Genomic DNA, 22673 nt, shown 5'->3' on the forward strand with positions numbered 1-22673 from the left:
TGTATCTATCTTGGTAACAATTTGATTACATGGAGTTCTTGCAAGCATAACACCATATTCCACTCTAGTACGGAATCCAAGTATCGTAGCCTCACCTCCACCATTGCTGAACTCTTGTGGCTGTGCATGTTACTCATTGAATTGGGTTGGAAGTTTTCCTCCTCCTTTGTTTTATGGTGCGATAACCTAAGTGCCAATATATCTTGCTTCCAATCTAGTACTTCACTCTCGCATTAAGCACATAGAGCTAGATATTCACTTTATTCGCGAGAAGGTGATTGATGGTTCACTCTTCGTTTTACTTCCTCCCTAGCAAGGATCAAGTGGTAGACATTTTGACCAAACTGCTTCCCTTCGGACGCTTTCATGACCTGAAGCTCAAGCTTACTATGTCCAAACGACCCGTCAACTTGCAAAGGATGTTAGAGAAGCCACGCCAACTATATAGCTCGATAATAGATGAAGATAATTCTTATCACTCTGTTCAATAGCTAAGGATAACCATTATCTTTTTGTTGTAAACTGTTTATTCATTATCTTTTTGTAATCTTTATCAAATCGACACCACAACTGTATATATATGGACTCCTATATCTAATATAAAACACACTTTTTCCATTCTTGTGTTATTCTATCTATAAACCAATGTTTGTTAAAGGCTTGTATGGAACTTCTCTTTATTTGAAGTTGACGGAGGATGGTAAACTAGAGGAATGGCAAAAAGGAAGGTATTGAGGGTGGCCAAGAAAGTTGGAGACCGGGAAAAAGTCTTGGGTGGTGTTATGGAAACCTTCTCCATGAAAGAGAAAGCAATCCTTATCCCATGCATTCAAAGAATATGCAGCTATTCTTGACACATGAGTAGCGCTCAGGAGCAAATCACCGAACAATTATGTGGGGATGGCAATGATCGAAAACTCGAATACCTCTTGCAATGAATCAAAGTTAGAGGTGGGAACTCACCAAGATAAAATCATGGGGCTCCCCAAGGTTTTCGACCAAGTGGTGACCATTCATGAAGGAGGTCTTGAGGGAGTCCGGATTTCCTGCCCACACAAACTCTACCCACGTCTATCCACATAACATTTTAGCCACACATGGAGAACATCTCATTCTCCTATATGATATTATGCACGGAGAGATGTTCCCAATTCATGGGAGTAGTGTTTTGTGAGTAGACGTGGGCAGAGTTCTTGTGGACAGGTGATCCGGAGTCGTCTTGAAATTATAAACACTTTTGATTTTCAGGCGACAAGAATAAGGATTGCAGGATCCAAACCGGAAAACATAGCGCTTTTGTAGCGTATTGGGATGCTGTTGGAAGCCATGGAGTTGGTAGCAGATCCAGACACGTTTCGTTGTTGGATCTATTAGTAATGTACCTTCGAGCGGCGTGAGTGTTCATTAGACATATGATAGCTACTAGATTGGAATCTTTTTGTAGGAAGTAAAAACAAGAGTCAAGAGACTTGTGTCTCAATTAGTCGTAAGCAAAAAAAAGCTTCCAATCCAACGGTAAAAGTGGTACCGTATATATGCACGGGTGGGATGAAACTGAGGCTATCAACGGACCGAACTGATTATAATGGTTCTAATTCTATAATTCTATCCTGATTAATAATTGGGTTGGTTTCAGTTTTTGCTAATTCAGATTAAAAAATTTTATTAAATATATAATATTTTATTAAATTTCTTATAATTTTTATCATATTTTATGTTCGAAATGATAAATTTGATAGATAATATATAAGATAGTACTATCTAAAAATGTTTAGTTTATTAACATATAAATAAATAATTTAGTATTTTTCTATCAATTTTATTAAGATTATATTATTAAAATTAAAATTTTAAATTATTATTTAAATAAAAATATAATTTTCAGTATTATCGGATCAGACCGGATAGACCCGATTATTAACCGGGATGGTTCTAGACCGGCTCGGGTCTATTTCTACCCGTAAAAAACCCAGACCCGATCCGTTGACAGCCCTAGCGGCTAGCCCGATCCCCGAATTTGGATAAGGATACGGAGGGGGATGGAGTTCAACGCGTTTCCCTCTCCCCTCGCCGCGACGCCGCCTCTCTCTTTTATATCTTGCAACGATATTCGATAGAAGGAAGAAGGAAAGTCGGTAGATTTGAATTATTCTTCATTTTCATCTGGTACGTGAATTGTTCTTCTGTCTGTGATTTTTTTTTTCTATCTAATGAAAAATCTCGATCTGGGGTTAGATCATTCTAGGTTATAGGGTTAGGGTTTCGTCTTTTAATGCACCTTCTCCTGTTTTGAAGATTTCATGACTCAATATCTGATCTCGAAATAGAGCATAAACTTATCTATACACGTTGTTTGATATTCTCCACCGGTAAATTAATTGCTTTTCTTTCTCTTCTTTTTTTTTTTTTGTATTTTTATTGTATCAGTTGTTGGCTTGAGATAACCGGTGCTTTGTACTCCCCTTGGTGGTTTCGCCATGGCTGCGCTAAAAGACCTGCTTCCACCTGCTAAATCGTCGACCACTTCGTATTACGACCATTCAAATGACCCATGGTTCAAGCAACGTTTTAGTTCTGAGGCAGAACACTCTACCACCACTGCCAAAGCCAATCCGGTACCTCCATACTTGAAACGTGCTGGTTTTGTGCCCCGAAAGCCCGAGGATTTTGGAGATGGCGGTGCGTTTCCTGAGATTCATGTCGCCCAGTACCCTCTTGGCATGGGCAGGAAAGATCAGAAGCCAGGCTCAAAAATCCTCCCACTTAGTGTGGACTCCCATGGCGACATTGCCTTCGATGCAATTGTTAAGCAGAACGAGAATGCTTCAAAAATTGTATACTCGCAGCATAAAGATCTCATCCCCAAAATTCTGACAGAAGAAGTTAAAGAATCTGAGGAGTTGGAGAAAGAGATAGATGAAACAACAGAGCGCACAAAGGCAGCTCTTGAAAAAATTGTCAATGTCCGATTGAGTGCGGCACAACCGAAGAATGTGCCAACACAGTCATCTGACTCAAAGTTCATTAAGTATAAACCATCACAGCAGGCAGCAGCTTTCAATTCAGGTGCAAAAGAGAGAATAATTAGAATGGTAGAGATGCCAGTTGATCCACTTGAGCCGCCAAAGTTCAAGCACAAGAGAGTCCCAAAAGCCTCGGGGTCCCCACCTGTGCCAGTTATGCATTCCCCACCTCGTCCGGTGACGGTGAAGGATCAACAGGATTGGAAAATACCACCTTGCATTTCTAATTGGAAGAACCCCAAAGGTTATACAATCCCACTTGATAAACGTCTTGCAGCAGATGGACGAGGTCTTCAAGAAGTCCAGATTAATGACAACTTCGCCAAACTTTCTGAGGCACTATATGTAGCAGAACAGAAAGCTAGAGAAGCTGTTGCAATGAGATCAAAGGTCCAAAAGGAGATGCTGTTGAAGGAGAAGGAAAGAAAGGAGCAGGAGCTGCGAGCATTGGCTCAGAAAGCTCGAGCTGAGAGGACTGGGGGTGCACCACCCCCTGCAGCTGTTCCCATCCCTACTGATAGAACAATGATGGATAGTGGTGATGTGAGAGGGGATCATGAAAGAGTGAGGGAAAAAGAGGACCCTGTGAGGGAGACAAAGGAAGAGAGGGAGGAGCGTCTGCAGCGAGAAAAGATTCGTGAGGAGCGACGCCGGGAGAGGGAGCGAGAGAGAAGATTGGAGGCCAAGGATGCTGCAATGGGTAAGAAGAGTAAGATCACACGTGATAGAGACCGTGATATTAGTGAAAAAGTGGCACTTGGTATGGCTAGTACAGGAGCAGGACGTGGGGAAGTCATGTATGACCAGAGGCTGTTCAACCAGGAGAAAGGAATGGACTCTGGATTCGCAACTGATGATCAGTACAACATATATGATAAGGGCCTGTTTACTGCACAGTCTACCCTGTCTAGCTTGTACAGGCCCAAGAAGGATGTGGATGCTGATATGTATGGAGGTGCAGATGAGCAACTTGAAAAGATCATGAAGACTGATCGCTTCAAGCCTGATAGGGCATTTACTGGTGCCCCAGAGAGTGCAGTTCCCAGAAGTGGTGCAGTGGAGTTTGAGAAGCAGGCAGAAGAGGCTGATCCATTTGGATTGGAACAGTTCTTGACAGAGGTCAAGAAGGGTAAGAAGGCCATGGAAAAAGTTGGGAGTGGAGGGACCATGAGTGCAAGTGCCGGATCTTCAATGCGTGATGGCTATGACAGAGGTTCTGGTAGAACCCGCATTGGATTTGAGAAAGGACGTTAGGAGAGATTTTTATCTGGTTATCATTGAACTTTTGTGCATGTGATAAGAGTCCAAATTTGTGTCTCCTTTCTTATACATGAATCCTGTGGACTAGGACTCTTGAAGTAAAAGGTTTCTTTTCATGTAACATGTTGTCTAGCAATATATTTTGCTATAAAAATTGAAGCCTCTTCCAGGCATTGGTTATTGATCTTTTTGATTGGCATTCATGATGGGTGTTGTTCTGAGATGATTTTCTGAACCAGTTGCTCTTAGGAACTGTGTAATAGATGCTGATCATCATGGGCATTCTTTAATGACTTAAGGACATAGGGGTGAGCATTTGGTTTATTCAGTTAAAAACTGAACAGACTAAACTGAAATTTTAAAAACCAAACTTAAAAAATAAAAAATCGAACCGAAACTGAATTATAGAAAAACTGAAATAACTGAAACCAAAATTTCTGGTTTGGTTTTCAGTTAAAACTGAATTTCAATAGTATATATATACTATATACTATATTATAATATATGTTATGAAATCAAATTTCATTATATGATATATTTATTTATAAATATATTAAATAATGTATATTATATACTGAAATAACTGAAACCAAAATTTTTGGTTTGGTTTTCAGTTAAAACCGAATTTCAATAATATATATATACTATATTATATATTATAATATATGTTATGAAATCAAATTTCGTTATATGATATATTTATTTATAAATATATTAAATAATGTATATTATATGTTATATATTATGTACTATATATTATATATTATATATTATATGTTATATATTACATGTTCTATAGCAAAGTTTGGTTAACTTGTTTTTTCAGTTAATCAAATTTCTAATTCTAAAAACTGAAACCAAAACCAAAAACAAAATATTCAAAAACAAACCAACTGAACCAAATTATACAAAACCTGAAAACCTGAACCAAAAAACTGAAACTGAAAATTTTGGTTCAGTTTTTCAGTTTTAACTGAATAATGCTCACCCCTACAAGGACACTCTTGAACCTGGAGTACCTTTGCTTGAAAAAATTTTACTGCTTCAAAACTAATATCAGGATGGAGAAATGGTTAAATGTGCACTTTTATACTCCAGGTAATGGAGAATTTGCAAAACTTAACACATTTTACAAGAGCTGTGGCTTGGACGCAATCGTATCCAAATGGTAAACCTGTGTGGACTAAGATGCATCAAGAAGATTAGCTTGCAGATCACCGCTTGATATCCATGTTGGGATTTCAGGTGTGCCACTGTTGAACGTTAGTTTGTTTGATGGAAACATTTAGATAGAAAGGCCAAGCAAATAAATTAGTTTGTAACTTTGTATAACAAATCTACATGCATTCATTTTTTCATTTCTTCAATTTTCTTCACTATTGCTAGGATTGTGTTTCTTTAGAAGAGCTATACTTGAGCCATAATGGTATTTCAAAGATGTAAGGGTTATCCACCTTGGTTAACCTGCGTGTTCTGGATGTTTTTTCAAACGTGTTAACAACCAGATGACATTGAACACCTGACAAGGTATGCTATGCATGGATGTCTTACATGGATCAGGTTAGGTCCTTCTTGTTTTTAGTAATATCAAGGATTTACTTTGCAGGCTGGAGGATCTGTGGCTCAGTGACAACCAAATAGCATAACTTGGAGGCACTGATGTAGCTGTCACAGGTTCAAGGCAAAAGCTCACAACCATTTATCTTGAGCACAATCCATTTTTATGGTTCCTAAGTTCAACAAGGCTCTAATTGTTCTTCACTTAATACCAATTGCTCATATATGTTATTTCCAATTTACTATTGGTCTATTGCTATTTCTATTGAAAGGTTATGCATTCTCTTGGTTATGTCTGTTTTTCTAGCATATTGAAGTTTTCTTTTGCCTTTTTCCCTATTCCTGGTGGCAAATCTGCCAATTTTAGTCATTCTTCATGTACTTCTTGCAAAAGCCACTTCAATGTAGAAGCACAACTAAGGCAGGTCAGGTTGTGGGCCAACCTGGGGCCAAACCTAGGAACTGGGAACTGCAACCTCACCTTCCACAAGGATCAACCTGAGTTTTTCAGCCTGATCTCAGCCAAAATCTAACTTATTTGACTACAACTGAACCTGGTTGAGTTGTGCTAGGTCTAGCATCAAGTATTGGGCTTATTTTGCTCTCTCTGCCAGTAACTAGCAATTTATTTTCATTTTTTTATTGATTTAGCTATTAATTTATCTGATTCTGATTTTTGATATGTTTATGAAGTTTTATTCCTAAGTGCAATATACCATGAATGTGAAATTTTCTGGAATAGAAATTTTAGAGTTGGTAATAGAAATTTTGTGGGTGCAACTTATCTAGGGCCATTTCCTGTTCATTCAAGTTTCTAAACCTGTATTGAATCTGATGTAGCACCAGTGACCCTACTCTTGGGGCCACCTTCCACTGGTGTTCTAGTTTTTTATTTTTTATCACTATATGTCTTTTTATGATTATTATATATGTCAAAACCATCAGAATCATCTTTCCTTATTATATCACCTATGGTTGCTCCATCCATCTTGAGAGTCTCAATATCAGCCATTCTATGAACATGATGCTTGTTGATAGTTAAATATCTCACAAAAAAAGGGGCATGTAATCGTGATATAATCTCATTATGTTTTGCTTGAATTTGATTAGTGTATATAGGTTATGTTGCACAATTAGAAGCCCAGGTTCTCTCTTGTTGGCCAAATCTGCTTCAATTGGCCACATCATTCTCAATTTACTTTCTGTATGGATAGCTCAACCAGGAAAAGGAACCAAACTTATTGGAGTAGCTTCCCAGGTCTACTTTATTCTTCTCACTTAACACTGCCACAGCATATCCTACTTCAAATACTTTCTATTTATAGCTTTCTTCAGTTCTATCTCCTTGGGGGCTTAAATTAGTTGGACAATCATCAGATATGAGATACATTCCTACCAGCCACTCTTAAACATTTCATTTCTTAGTAGGTTCTTCAGAATCGGTATATTACTTATATTTATAGAACAGTGCGTGGAAGGGAAAAACTTATTTTTCTGATGATATACTTCTAATGTTATCATATTATGATGTCTATATGTCTCAATTTAACAAATAAGAAGGTTTATTGTCAAATTACAGGTTAAAAGTATTGTTGTCAATTATAATAAGGTCTTATCAGGTCAGACCTGATAGCCCCAATTATAGACCCTATAGGATCTGGTTAAGAAATGGTTCTGCACATTTATTTATTGGGTTGGGACCTTAGTTAGCATACTTAATTATGAACTGGTTCTAACACTTATGCACAATCTGTACATATCAAGGCTCATTTGGTCTTTGGATAGTTCCTTAGCACCAATGGTACGATTGCTCTTGTTTGCCGGCAACTCCATCAAATTACTCTGCTATTCTTCAAAATATTTTCCCAAATCTTCAGCAGATTGATTCAGATTTCAGACATTCTCCTAGGACTCCAAGCTTTTCCCTTCTTATGCTATTTCAAGGACAGTGTGAGTTCATACTGAAAGCTCCAAGAAAAATGGACCAACCTGATACAAGTTGGGTAATAATTCTTACTTCTTTCCCATTCGTTCCTTCTGAGATTTCCCCCTAAAAGGTTCTATTTATATCCTCTCATATTTTCTTGTTTGTTCATCTGCTTCCTGTTTTGGCTTGCAGTGCGGATGATGAAGTTAATTTATATGGCAGGTTTAAAGGTTAGCTCAGTTGGTTCTTGAACATTCCTTTTCCACAAGGAGATGAGCATGCAGCTCTAGAGCAGGGCTGGATGAACGTACACAACTTTTTCAATTGCATCTGTCAAGATAAATTTGGTTACTGTATATCATCTAAATCTTACCCTCTCTTTGCACACACTTGGGTGGGGCTTTATCTTCTTTTTTTATGTTTTTTTTTTTTTTTTCCTGCTAGTGGACCAGGAATGGGAATTTCTTGGATTTGATTCCCTCGTACATTTTCAGCCAAGGAATTGTAGACCCTTTGACTGAGAGGAGAGATTATAATCCAAATTGGTAGTGGATGTATTTAGGTCTAGATTATAATAACTGTAGTTTGATGAATTTTTATATTTGTTTTCTTATGGATCGAAATGAATCTATGAGCCTGTGGATGCTACTGTTCGCTATTGTCCACCGATCATGTGGAAGAAAATGTGGTCTCAGGTGTGGTACGTTCCTTGGTACTGTAAAATCCCCGACCAGCCCGGCCATGCCCATGATCATCTCTGTTTGGTAATTGATGGTACCCTTGTATAAGGGTGCAGCTTGGGCTGGATTAGCCCCAATCCAACCCAAAAGGTTGAAGTTGGGTTGGGCTTAATGTTGAAAAATATCAACCCAACTTCGGGTTGGGCTAGGGTTAAAGCTGACCCAGTCTAAAGTTAACATGTGCTTATATTTGTATATGAGGCTGCGTTTGGTTGGAGGAAACTTTTCATCGGTTTGGTAAGGGTTTAAAAATACCCCAAATTTTTATGCAAAAATGTGTATAGATCAGGGTTTGCATCGCAAATAAGAGGAAGCTTTGCTTTCAAAAAGTCAAAAGTAAAATTTGCTATCTTTGAACATGGTTTTGCATCCACTCTCGGGGTGTTCTCCATGTGTGGCTGCGATTCTGTGTGATTAGAGGTGGGCAGAGTTTGTGTGAGCATACGATCCGGACTCATCTCTTCCGCCCTCTAAGAGAGAATTGAGGTAACCATAGTGATCTCTACCTTCAAAAATAAAAAAATCAAAGTAAAATTTGCTCTCTTTCTCTTCCAACTGTAGTGATCTCTACCTTCTTTGATCTTTGAAAATTGAGAGGTAACTCTATTATTTTGATATCTGGTATCTCATTTTGATTTTTTTTTTTTGTTTTTGTTTTTAGGTTGCCTATCTTGTCGGAAGATCTACATTCGTTTATAGGTCTCCACCATATAACAGTTGAAAGCTAGAACCTTCTTTGTGCGCACCTAATTTAGTTAGGGGGATTTATAGGAAGCACCGTTGCAGTTCGGAAACTTAAAAGAATGTTGCAGTCCAGAATATAGTATTCAAATAGCTATTCATAATGAATATGTTTCTGCATTTTCAATTTAAGCATCACAAATGACATTCTCTTCTTACATAATGATTTTGGGACCTTGTTGTGGATTAAGGTAATATAGATGAAATTTGCTCGAATGTGCATTGTATGATTCCATTTTATAATTGATAATCGGAATTAGAAGCCTTCTAATTTATAAAATAGATTACAGAGAGTTTCAAAATGCTGGTTACAGAGAGTTTCAAACCTCAAACCTCTTCCAATCTCTCCTCTCCATCTTTAAAACAGAATTTGGAAGAAATTCAGGCTCACTGTTTGATTGTCTCATCCAACAAAACCTTGTCAACCAATAGAATCACTTATTAAATATTAACAACAAATTGTTCTGATCATCCACACCTCTCTTGTTCTGTTCTTAAACATGGTCTTGAATCATTTGGATCCAAGGATGAGGATTCTACAGAACTGAGCTGTGAAAGGTCTGTTGTAAGCCATGGATGAGGGTTCACATTATGCTTATAATGGGTGATTCCTTATAGCCATAGTTTTCAAGGTGCCTAAGTGAGGCTAGGCAACCACAGGGCGCCCAGGTGCCTAGATGGAATTTGAAAATATTAGTTTTATTAAATTTTTACTTTTCCTACACTTCTTTAAGCTAGTTTATTGGTTTTGTATGCTGACTAACAATCATGTACACTAATTATTAACACTAGAATCATTCAAATGAGTATAAATTTTATATAAAAACATAAAATATTATCATGTATTCATGTTCATCATTTAAATATATTATTTTCAATAGGAATCAAAACCAATTACGTTAAAAAATAAATTAACAAATATTAAAAGTATTTTAAGTTCACAAATTCATACCTTTGAGGTGAATGTTGAGTGTTGTCCTCCTTGAGTGCTATCATTTTTCTCACAACTTTGCCTTTAACAAAAACAAATCAATAATAGATTAAACAAATAGAAGAAGCATTACAAATTTATAACAAATGCATAAAGAATAAAAAATCCAATCCAATAATAATTAAATTTCAACAAATTAACCCCAAAGGAATCAAACACATACCTTGATTGAAAGCTTGATACTTAGGCGTTTAATAGGACCAAATCAACCAATGAATAAAACCATAACGAAAAATGGCAATACCAACTCATCTATTTAGTAATCAAATCAAAGTATCAAAGTATCAAACTGCTAAGAACCTAAATTATAGAACATATAATAAAAAACTAAAAAAGTAGAAATCACCTCCAATTCTCACAAAAGGATAATAAAATATGAAGTTTAGATAAATCGTGTACAATCAATAAAGAAAAATATCTAATTAATTTGAGTGTCTAAGAAATAAGAAACCACAACCCCTCCATTGAATACACCAACATCGTTAGTAACACAATCAACATATTCATCATCATCATTATCTTCCACATCAAGTTCTACGTCTTCATCTTCATTATCCGCAATATTTTTATCCCACATTAAGTCTTTCTCTTCTTCTTGTTCTTGTAGATCACTTCTGCATATAGCTTCCTCATCGAATGTACGTTGATTTATCATATAATGTTCAGATTCTTCAAAATTGAATAATCCTTTTGACTATCATCTTTTTCAGAAACTTGATATTAGCCTCTAGGATTTCTGATTGATTGCTATTAGTAGTTTCACTGCCAATAGAAAGTATTCCTTTGGGTACTGATCTGCTTTTCATGATAATCTATGTACACATGTTGCAACTATTTGCAGTGGAAAACTACTTAAGGGTTCATAATTGATTGTTAGCTTTCTCAGAATCTTTTCCTACTGTTTTCTCTTATTGACGAATTTTCTGGTTCTCTGCAGTACAAGAAGTCAGAGGATGAACCAAAGAAGAAAGAAGTTTTCAAGCAAATAGCAGACAGTAACGCATAGGACCCATATTGATGGTAGTGTTGAACTGATTGGCAATATTCTATTTGGAGCAGAAAGAGCTGCTTCCATGCTCAGTGTGCGGTGAGGCCATCTGGGTTGCCCTTTGTTGATGGCTGAGGTTGCCTAAAAGCAATAGTAATGTTTGAAAATTGAGATTGAATCAATGTGGGTTGCCCGACTTAGTAATGTATTTTTGGTTAATTTCAAGCATTGCCCACCTTTAACATTTGAAATTGGCGAACAGGTCTGTTGTTTGAATATCACTGCGGGTCATTGACTCTATGAGGCACATGCGTGCATTTGCAAACATCTGCAACGGTTGAATGTCAAAGGATGGAATAGAGGCAGCATGTAGGGCTGCCTGTAGCGGACCCGTCAGCGGTGTGGAGCCCTTCCACCCGAGGTTATGGTGCTTGAATGTAGCATAAGTGCCAAAGATTTCTTAGTACAAGTTAAGAGTGCAGAAGTAAAATCTGTGTTGTTTCTTTTGCTTCTACAAGACTATAAACCGCGTGTTTAATTATGTGGCTGTTATTCCAGTCGTTTAGTTTATATTCTAGGTTCTTATTAGGGTGTTAGAAATGGGTCAACAACACGTCCTCTGATGGTCCACGCTATAAAAATTCCCATGTTGGTAACTGGCCATATTGAAGGAAATATCAAATATGATATCAGTGGTTCACATATTCAATTGTATTAATTGGGAATTGTTTTATTTGATATGTACTTTCCTATTGAGATTCGATTCGAGAATGCTGAGGAAGCTACTGATTGATTAGGTTCCTAGATTTGATCCTCTCTATAATGTTAATTATTAAATTATACTGTAGGATAGGATATTTTATATTTAGACCAGGATTCACGATCAGACTCGGGCCTGAACATGAACATTTTTTATTAATAAAGAGGCAAAGCCCGGCTCGGCCCGTGTACATATATATTTGCCATGGACGATCTGATTAGCATATTAAAGTGTTAGTGTGGCACTCACTACCTTTTAGTGGATGAAAAGGGATTGGTCGGAGTCTTTTCAAAGTGCATTTCTGTGATTAATTATGGCATTATACAATTATATATAACCTTTAGATCATTGTGATGGCGCTCTCTCCTTTGGAAGAAAAATAACATTGTATTAATGAACTTTGAAATGTAAGAAAGAGTAAAGTCAGGCTGCAAATTGCCATTGTTAAGTGGGAATCTCAAGCTTCTCGAGGCTCCTTTTTAAAAAGTCAGTGGAGTGGAGTGTTTTTTTTTTTTTTTGGTATTTAGTGGAGTGGAGGTTGGGGGCTTTATTTATGCTAGAGACGAGAGCCAATCCTAACTTTTATTGCACCAGAGAATATTATTGCCTTGAATGAATAAACAAAAAGAAGATTTGATTTAAAATTATAATGTTCAACAATCATCGATCATTAATAGCTTGCCAAAAAGATGATCCTCCTCTTTACCTCATCCTTATCCTCTTAGCCTGCATGTATGTGTACACGATAAATATAATTAAATCTACGTTATATGGAAAGCTGGGTACAAGGAGGTTATATGCAGTATGCATGGAGAAGATGTGTAGTAAGAAAATGGTGGTGGTAGTGAGAGGATTTACCGACTGCTTTGCGCAGAAAGGAAAGAAGGACGACGACCAGAGCGAATCCTGCAAGTACTCCGACGATGATAGCTACCGTCTTTCCCACGTCGTCATCGGTGGAGGAATCTGAATACACAAACAAAAGCAAAAGCAATGGGTATTTGTTGTACTAATCAAGCTTCCCACTGACAAATACATGGTGCCTTTATCTCTCATACTTTAGCTTACGGGTGGAGTCAGAAATCAAAAAGCAAATCTTCAAAGGTAAAACTGCAGAGACATACTATGTGTATAATTTATATAAATATTTGAATGAAGCTAGAGATGGGTCACTTTCTCTCACGAGGACCTAAATGATAAACCGTAGACGTAACTTCCTTGGATCTTTTTCTTTTTGCTTTGGTGGTTGGTGGGCGACGTTCCTCCTTTTGATCTTATACGAATCAAGAAACTTCTAAAAAAATTAGACAATCAGGATAACTTTGGTGCCAAATTTGAGTGCACTAAGCAAGCGTCTAACAACCAAATATGGAAATGTGGTAAAAGGAAAAAGTAAAACAGTGAAGCTGAGTAAAGCAGTGTCTAAAATTCATAATAGGAAGCAAGTTTTTGACCCTTAGGGCGTGTTTGGTTAAATAGAAAAATGAACAATTTTACATAATTTGTTGATTAATAACTTTTCCTCAACTACTAGTTTTTCTTATTTTCTATCAAAGCAAACACAACCTCATGGACAACCTCAGTGAGTTTTCTTCAGTGGGTGAAAATATTATAATTACATGGCCTATGGCTTTACTACTTCCATTTTTTTCCAATGTTTTCTTGTGGTAGAATCGATCGGAAATTTGTATAGAACACATATGAGTAAACCAAAAAAATTAAAAACAAAAACTGAAGCGGAAAAAATGAACAGCACCTGAAGAGGAATCGTAGTACCCAGATGCCCAGTACCGAGCATAACACTGGGCCAAGTAAACATCCGCTGCCGACGCCGATCCACATACATTCTTTAACCTCCCCACAGCTTCAGCCAGACAAGAAGAGCAATCCCCTGAACTCAAATCCCCCAAGCACTGAGAAAAACCCTCCACTGACCCCAGGCTACTAACTCGAAAACCATTTGCCGTCTGCAAGTCAGCAAGAACGTCGTCCCTGCGCTTAAAGAACTCAACATCATTACTGGTTCCTCGACTGCACTTCTTGTACACGAGCGTCATATCGAGCCTCCCCAGGAAGTTGACGTTGTCGTATCTTACGTAGCAGACTTCTAGCTGCAAACTGGCTGCTATCGAGTAAGGACAAACCAAAGTAATCTGGTTAACGGCGTTTTGGATGCACCCCGAACAGTCACTTGTCTTGAGGTCGCCCCTGCACTGGTACAGACCATAAACTGCTGCGTCAGCCGGTGTGGAGCTATCGTTGCCGACGGAAAAGCTGTTGTAATCTGACTGAGATGCGGAGCTGGCAATGGAAGACAATAAGGAGTTGAAGTTGGCTTCGAAAGTTGAGGTGGACTGGTATTTGTCTGGAGAGCATCCTCCATAGATGAAAGAGTGAGCTTTGACAAAGAGGCGGTCATGGTTGGTGAAGGATGAGAGGAGGAAGAATAGTAGAGAAGAGATTTTTAGAGCTATTGAGATGGTACTGCGGGAGGAGTGTTGTTGAAGGTTCTTCCACATCTTTCTTTTCAAACTTCGATTTGTTTTTTCTTTTGCTTGTGTGATCTTTAGCTCGAAGGATCGAGACCTTTTGGTGTTTTTCCTGTGAGGATCCTTCCCGCGGAAGAGTGAAGTAAGCGTATATATATGTATCTACAACCCTAATCGTGATTGTTGTTGGGATCCCATCTCACCATCTGTATGTTAAAAAGGGGAAGTGAAAGAGATGGACTTTATATTTTGATTATACTCTTTAACCCTGCTTCATTGTCGTACGTTGTGGGTCATGAATTCTTTCATCTGAGCCGTTCGATCTGTTATTTAATTGTGATTTTAAACCTTAATTAATCACAAGCCAACCCAACCAGTGTTGTAAGACTAGGCCCGTGTTTGGAACCGATGCCGTCTTTTTTTTTTTTTTTTGGTAAACGGCATCACACTTCACCTCAGTATCCTGAAATCCATTTTTCTCTAGACCACGCCTGATGTTTGGTTATGGATTTTTCTGAAAAATATTTTGTGAAATCATACATTGAAAATCGGGAAATGTGTGGTTTGAGAAAACATTCTTTTTGGTGTTTTTTATTTTATTTTTTTGTTTGTACTGTTGCTAACAAGTATATGCTGATATGGCATTGAAAAAAGCCTATGTAGCAGCAACCATCAACCGTCCCAAATAAAAATAAATAAATAAATGTTTTATGAGAAAACATGTCAATGAAGCACTGTTTTTCTCATAAAACACCCCTTAGTAATGGCATTGATTCCAAACATGGCCTAGATAGTTTATCAAATAGGAGAGGCTATCGGTTCATGGGTTCAATGGTCTAACCATTGGTTGATCCAATGACCAACAACGTCATACATAGAAGGGTGTCAATTGGACTGGATTTGGTCCAATTTGATCCAATCCAATCTGAATCCATTATAAATGGGCCAGGTCCAATCTAGTCCAATGAATATTTTAGACTATTTTGGATCGGCCTAATTCAATGTCTGGACCATCCAATCTGTTCAAGTTCGTTTTGATTTATATTGGTTTCAACCCAAACCTGGTTCATTGACACCTATATTCTTATCTTATATCAGTGGACCAGATATTGGCTTAATCCAACCCAATCCAATATAAATTTATTACGGACAGACCAGGTCCCATCCAATCGAATAAATATTTTGGACCGGATTGGTCCAATCCAATATGTCTTGTTGGTCCATCCAATCCATCCAAATTGATTTTGGACTGGATGGGGTCCAATCCAAAACCGGTCCATTGACACACTTACATACATATATACAAATATATAATATATTATTATTAACACTTCAACATCTGTGCTCTATATGATTTCATGTTTTTTTTTTTTAATTTTCATTCAAGCGTTGTGGGTTCAACCATTCAAGTCTTGTAAATTATGTCTTTTTTAGGGGTGGATTCTGATGAAGGATGATTTGACCTGATCTATGAAACGGCGACACGTGGACAATGACCCGACGTAAGCGACAACTCAGCATTGTGGCCCGGTACAGCTAAGTAATGGGCCCATAAAGCAGCTCGCCACGACGCAAGCTCCGGGTTCCCCGAGCTATCTCCAAAGGGATATTCTGAGGCAATTTCAGCTCACAAAACCAGCTCGCCCGAACTCCCAAGCAGACAAGTCATCCCGATGACTAATTCTACAAAGGCTACTCCCGAAGTATTCCGAACTCGCTGCAAAGTAGCTCGAGAGTGGGTCGCACGAGCATTCCACAGGAAGCTTCTATCTGACAGACCGTACCAATCATACTATACCATATCCCTTACCGACGGCGCAGTCCCTGTCCTTTCGACAGTTTGCGCCCATGTCTCTCAGTAGGCGGAGGTGTGCCTGTCACTTTGGAGACGTGTCACTCGCCTGGGTAAGGAGTACATCACAACGGCCACCTGCGCAGCCCTGGCAGGTAACGGCTGTGGCAGGGGGTCCAGTGGCATCTATGTCCGATTTTCCCAGGGAGCTCCCCTATAAAAGCCCTTAGGGCAGAGGATAAACTTCTTCTTGAAACCTCAAATCTCTCGAGTACAGGAAAACTGCGCAACCTCCACTCTTAGCCTTCATTTTTCCCTTTACTTCCCATACACAGTACTAATTTAAGCATCGGAGTATTCCCATCGGGTAAATCCCCGAGAATCCTTCCTTTCATCTTCTCAGATGCCATTCGTTGCCAGCAAGGAGCCAGTCAGCGGTCATCTAGGAGTGCCCAGATCGCACTACATCATTTGGCGCCGTCTGTGGGAATCGCTTCAAAAGGCCTTTCCCTCTAAATTTTTTCAGTTCCTTCTTCTTCCTTGAAACAATCCAACATTCATGGCCTCCCCTAGCAACGTCGGTCGAAGCATGGAAATGGATAACTCCAGGGAACAACCCTAGCTTCCTACTGTCTATATCGGACAGTTCACCGTCCCCCTCTCAGCGGACGGAATCCCCAGTTTGAACGTGCCTCTCACAATGGCACCTGTCATGGCCCCACTCCCTACTACAGTCGAAACGACGTTCACCGAACCTTTAGTTGTGCCCCCGATGGCCAGTACAAACCAGCTGGAGGACCTGATGCAGTGCATGAGAGCCATGTAGGCCCAAATGCAACAGTTCCAACAACTTCAGCTCTATCAATAGCACGTGCTGCACCAGGTCTCCCAGTACCAGTATTAGTAGCAGTTCCCCCAACTGCCTCGACCTCAGCTTCAACAGCCTCAGCTCTAGCCTCAGCACCGGGCCTCGTAGCAAGCCAAGTCTCACCGCCAGAGCGAACACTCTGGCCGAGGAGAGGCCCCCCAAAGTCTCCCAAAAAACCAAGCCTCCCCCCATGGCAGACGAGAGAGACCGTCTACCCCGATCTCGCACCGGGCGGACAGGTCGGGAGGACCTCAGCCCGGCCAGTTAACGTCGCCCTGACAGTCGAAGTTTGGAACCCCAATCCTTGAGAACCGGTTTGAAATCCTAGCAGCAGACTCCAAGCAGGCCCCTTCTGTCTGTAGCCATCACCAGCAGACTGGGCTACCCCCGGCGCAAACTATTCTGGATAGCGCGGAAGTGAGCAGCACGAATGCCGAGATCATTAGGAAGCAGAGGTGCCGACACCGAGCTCGCCGGTCTGTCACCCGCGATTTGCCCGAGCTCATGGGCAAAGAAGAGGTAGGCTCAGACAAAGCCAACGCTCCCCTCCTCTCAGTTCCGTCCCCCCTGTCTTCTGAACTCCTGGCGGTCCCAATGCCCAAGGATTTCAAGCTCCCCCCTCTTGACAAGTATGACGGGTCGTTCGACCCGAGTGATCATGTAGATGCCTTTCAGTCACAAATGAACATGGCGCGAGCCAGTGAGTCGTGCATGTGCGTGGCCTTCTCCACTATGTTCAGGGGAGCAGCCCGCACGTGGTACCGGAACTTGGCGCTCGGGTCAATAAGAAGTTGGGCATAGTTCGCATAAGCTTTCACGTCCCACTTTGTCACCAGCAAGCGGTGCCCGCGAACTGAAGAAAGCATCTTCAACATAACACAAAGGGAGGGAGAGTCCATCAGGAGTTATATCAAGTGGTTCAACGACGCTTGTATGCAGATATCGTGCCTGGATCCCGCCGTACGCCTTGCAGCGGCCAAGAAGGGCGTGAAGCACAAAGAGTTCAAGTGGCACATGGTCGTCAGCCAACCCGCGACCATAATCGAGTTTCTGAAACTTGCGGATAAGTTCATAGCCACCGAAGAGGAGATCAACCAGAAGGGTGACAGCGCACTCGAAAAAAGAAAAAGAGAAGAACCTCCCAATCAAGAGGACACCTGAAGAAAAAAGGAAACAACTCGGGGTGCAAAGCTGGGTCAGTTGTTTTGAGCTCCTGCTCCGGACCGAGCTGATTACACTCCACTGAACACGAAGCGGGCCGAAATTCTGATGGCGATCAAGGACGCCCCGTACGTGAAGTGGCCACCCTGTCTGAGGGGGAATCCCAATGATAGAAATAAGAATCTGTATTGCAGCTTTCATAGAGACCACGGTCACAATACCGAGAGTTGTAAAAACCTCTGCGACGAGATAGAGGAGCTCATCCGTAGTAGATATTTGAGGAACGTTGTACAAAATAATAATAATAATAATAATAATAATAATAATAATAATAATAATAATAATAATAATAATAATAATAATAGAACAGGTTGGCAAGGGGAGCACGGTAGAGACGCTCCTGAGTCCGGTAGCAGGCCAGCCGAACAATCGCAGAGACAGCCTCCGGAGGAGAGGCCAGTTTGGGGGACTATCCAAATGATAGTGGGAGGTTCAATCGTTGCGGGTTGCACTTCAGCGGCGGCTTGGACGTCGGTTCGTGAGGTCGCCCGGGAGGAGTAGAACTCCCCAAAGCGGCCAAGAATAGAAGAGCCGATTTTCTTCATAGAAGACGATGCGCGAGGGGTCTATTAGCCCCAAGACGACGCACTCGTGATAAAGCTGAGAATCAATGACTTCGAGGTCAGGCGCGTACTCATCGAATCAGGCAGCTCGGTCGACATACTTTTCAAAGCTGCGTTTGACCAGCTCCAGTTGCAGAGAAGCGACCTGAAGCCCGCAGACACTCCGTTGGTAGGCTTCAATGGAGAAGAAGTCTGGCCCCTTGGGAAAATAACAGTCCTTGTAGAGGTCGGCACGTGGCCTTGTGTGGCCAGATTCGAACACAACTTTCTGGTGGTAGCAACCCCCTCGCCCTACAATGCCATAGTAGGTCGACCAATCACCCATGTCCTGTGGGCGGTGGTCTCCACTTACCATTTAGCTATGAAGTTCCCAACTAACTTCGGGGTGGGAGTAGCGTGAGGCGACCAACTTGAGTCTTGCAAGTGCTACGTTGCCGCCCTAAAGGGGAAAACCAAGGTAGCCGATGACCTTGAACTGGAGCGACCCAAGGAGCAAGGCGAAGAGCGAGCTACGCCCACGGAAGAAATGGTCGCGGTCCCAACCTCGACAGCAGACCTAGCTCGAATGCTCCAGATCGGTGCTTCTGTCCAAGAACCCCTACGATCCGAACTGGTAAGTTTTTTACTTCAAAATTTAGATATTTTTGCATGGTCCACGGAAGAAATGCACGGTATAGACCCCAGACTCATAACTCACAAGCTGAACACTGATCCTGTAGTTAGGCCCGTTAAACAGAAGAAGCGTAACCTAGCCCCGGAATGGTGGAAAGCGGTCGACGGGGAAGTCGAGAAGCTCATCGCAGCGGACTTCATAAGAGAAGTCCAATACCCGAGCTGGGTAGCCAACCCCGTCCTGGTAAAGAAAGCCAACGGCAAGTGGCGCATGTGCGTCGACTAGACCGACCTGAACTAGGCTTGCCCGAAAGACTACTTCCCGCTCCCCCGAATCGACCATCTGGTGGACGCGACCTCAAGGCATGAGTTGCTTAGTTTCTTGGACGCCTATTCGGACTATAACCAGATCGAGATGGACCCGACAGACGAAGAAAAAACTGCCTTCATCACAGAGTTCGGCCTCTACTGTTACAAGGTTATGCCCTTCGGGTTGAAAAACGCAGGGGCAACCTTTCAGAGGCTTGTAAATAAATTGTTTGCGCCGTTAATCGCAGAAAAGTAGAATGCTATGTAGACGACATGGTCGTCAAAACTCAATTCTCACATGAATTAATACAAGACTTGCGTTCTGTTTTTGAAATTTTGCGTAAATTTAATATGAGATTGAATCCAAACAAGTGTGTGTTCGGTGTAACCTCGGGTAAGTTCCTAGGATACATCGTTAACCGGTGCGGCATTGAAGCCAACCCGGATAAGGTTAAGGCCATCTTGAACATGAAACCACCCCGAAAGCTGAAAGAAGTTCAAAGGTTGAATGGCCGCATAGCCGCCCTAAGCCGTTTCATGTCTAAATCGACGGACCGCTGTCTGTCGTTCTTTAAGGCAATAAAGAGCAAAGGGTTTGAATGGACCCAAGATTGCCAGCTCGCGTTCAACGAGCTCAAAGAATACCTTACTAGTGTGCTGACCTTAACCTGGCCCGATGAGGGCGATGTTTTAGAACTCTACCTCTCGGCGAGCGACGAGGTGGTCAGTTCGGTACTAATAAAAGAAGTAGATAGGGTCCAACGACCCATCTATTATGTTAGTAAAGTATTGTAGGGAGCATAAACGAGATACTCGGAGATGGAAAAGCTAGCATACACATTGATAATTGCAGCTCGGAAGCTCCGTCCATACTTCCAAGCTCATACTATTATCGTCCTTACCGACAAACCTCTGAGGCAAGTATTGCTTAAGCCCGAGGTCTCCGGTCGGTTAATGAAGTGGGCCATTGCCTAAGCCTTAACAGATTTCATAGCCAAATGCACATTCAGCTCTGAAGTTCCCAGTCCGGTCGAGCACGAGGCTCCCACCTTGGGTGAGCCCGAAGCTCCTGGATCAGTTGAGTCCGAACCCCGTGAAGTAGTAGCTAGTGTGGCACCCCTCCTAGCTCGGCCAACCGCGAGCTGGTATGAGGAGCCCTAGATCCTTCACGTAGATGGCTCCTCGAACCGGCAGGGCAGCGGTGCCAGAATAGTTCTGCACGGCCCAAGCGGCATGAAACTGGAGTACACGCTATGCTTCGAGTTCGAGGCATCCAACAATGAAGCAGAATATGAGGCACTGATAGCCGGACTAACCTTAGCTAGAGAAGTAAAAGCCAAGCACATCGTTATCTGCAGCGACTCTCAGCTCATAGTCAACCAGGTCACGGGCGAATATGAAGCTCGCAAGCCGACCATGGTCGCCTACTTAGCCAAAGTCAGAGAGGCCCTGCTCGACTTCCAATCACACTTCATCAGATGGATCCTTAGGTCGGAGAACGCCGAGGTCGATGCCCTGTCCAAGTTAGCCAGCACTAGCGACATCACCATGAGAACCGTGTACATAAAGGACCTGTCTCGGCCTAGCATTCTCGGGGGGGGGGGGCAGAGGAGGTCGCTCCCGTCGTTCGAGCAGAGTCAAGCTGGATTGACCCACTCGTGAGCTTCTTGTTACACGGGACCCTCCCTGCAAATCGCAATACAGCCAGGAGGGCGCGACGTCAGGCAGCTAAATACATTAAGGTAGATGAGCGGCTATACAGGAGATCCTATACGCTCCCCTACCTGTGTTGCTTGCGACCTACCGAAGCCGAGGTCGTCTCCGTGACACTCATGAGGGTTTGTGCGGTAGACACTTGGGGGGTAGGGCCCTTGCCCAGAAAGCACTTCGGCAAGGGTATTATTGGCCAACAATGAAGGCAGACACCATTGAACTCGTCAGAAAATGTGACAAATGTCATAGACATGCCAATATTCACCACCAACCCGCTGCCGACCTCAAGTATCTCACTAGCCCGTGGCCCTTTGCGCAGTGGGGCATCGATCTACTCGGGCCATTCACGCCAGCAACGGGTGGAAGAAAGTTCTTAGTAGTGGCGATGGACTATTTTACCAAGTGGGTAGAAGCCGAGCCCCTCGTGACGATCACAACCCGAAATGTCCAAAACTTCTTTTGTAAGAGCATCGTATGCCGCTTCGGACTACCTCGGGTATTGATTTCCGACAATGGCAAACAGTTCGAGGACATCAAATTTCAAGATTGGTGCCGAGACATGGGGATCCAACAGAACTTTACTTTAGTCGTGCACCCTCAAGCAAACGGTCAGGCAGAAATTACGAACATAGCCATCCTCCGCGAACTAAAGGCACGGATGAATCGAGCTAAAGGATTGTGGGCAGATGAACTACCCAGTGTCCTATGGGCCTACCGAACCATGGAGAAGACCACCACGGGAGAAACACCCTTCAATCTCACCTACGGCACTGAAGTAGTGATTCTCACAGAGATCGAAGTACCTACCTTGCGCCTGGAAGCATATAGTGATCAAACAAAAGAAGATGAGCTACGTACCAACATCGACCTACTCGACGAAGTGAGGGACCTCGCGTACATTAGGACCGCAACTTACCAGTAGAGGGTAGCTCGGTACTATAACGCCAGGGTCAAGAGGCAAAACCTCCGTGTTGGCGACCTGGCCCTTCGTAAACTTATGGTGCCTGAGCTCGGTGCTGGCAAGCTTGGGTCCAACTAGATTGGTCCTTATCGAGTGAAACAAGTGCTCGGGGAAGGAACATATGAGCTTGAGACCCTCGAAGGGAAACAAGTATCTCA

General features: G+C 41.7%; 2 protein-coding genes and 2 long non-coding RNA genes across 4 annotated transcripts; 3 read left to right on the plus strand and 1 right to left on the minus strand.

Annotated features, from left to right (window-relative positions):
- Positions 1-1982: 1982 nt before the first annotated feature.
- Positions 1983-4469, plus strand: LOC148848153 (SNW/SKI-interacting protein A-like). The gene is made up of 2 exons (XM_088950717.1): positions 1983-2166; positions 2428-4469. Exon 2 carries the CDS (start codon positions 2478-2480, stop codon positions 4275-4277), a length of 1800 nt encoding a protein of 599 aa, XP_088806843.1. The 5' UTR covers positions 1983-2166; positions 2428-2477; the 3' UTR covers positions 4278-4469.
- A 605-nt stretch (positions 4470-5074) lies between these two features.
- LOC148848154 (uncharacterized) lies at positions 5075-8428 on the plus strand. Its single transcript, XR_016101334.1, has 4 exons — positions 5075-5528; positions 5670-5810; positions 5890-7843; positions 7960-8428. It is a non-coding gene; the product is annotated as an uncharacterized LOC148848154 (long non-coding RNA).
- Positions 8429-9011: 583 nt separating this feature from the next.
- On the plus strand, positions 9012-12028 carry LOC148848155 (uncharacterized). The gene is made up of 3 exons (XR_016101395.1): positions 9012-9104; positions 11177-11410; positions 11490-12028. It is a non-coding gene; the product is annotated as an uncharacterized LOC148848155 (long non-coding RNA).
- Positions 12029-12600: 572 nt separating this feature from the next.
- LOC148848156 (plasmodesmata-located protein 8-like) lies at positions 12601-14736 on the minus strand. Its single transcript, XM_088948532.1, has 3 exons — positions 13744-14736; positions 12846-12953; positions 12601-12713 (listed from the first exon to the last, which is right to left on the minus strand). Exons 1-3 carry the CDS (start codon positions 14504-14506, stop codon positions 12709-12711), a joined length of 876 nt encoding a protein of 291 aa, XP_088804658.1. The 5' UTR covers positions 14507-14736; the 3' UTR covers positions 12601-12708.
- Positions 14737-22673: the final 7937 nt, after the last annotated feature.

Source organism: Nelumbo lutea, chromosome 6 (genome assembly GCF_056320005.1).
Source record: "Nelumbo lutea isolate HS-2025 chromosome 6, American lotus-T2T, whole genome shotgun sequence".
Taxonomy (NCBI): Eukaryota; Viridiplantae; Streptophyta; class Magnoliopsida; order Proteales; family Nelumbonaceae; genus Nelumbo; species Nelumbo lutea.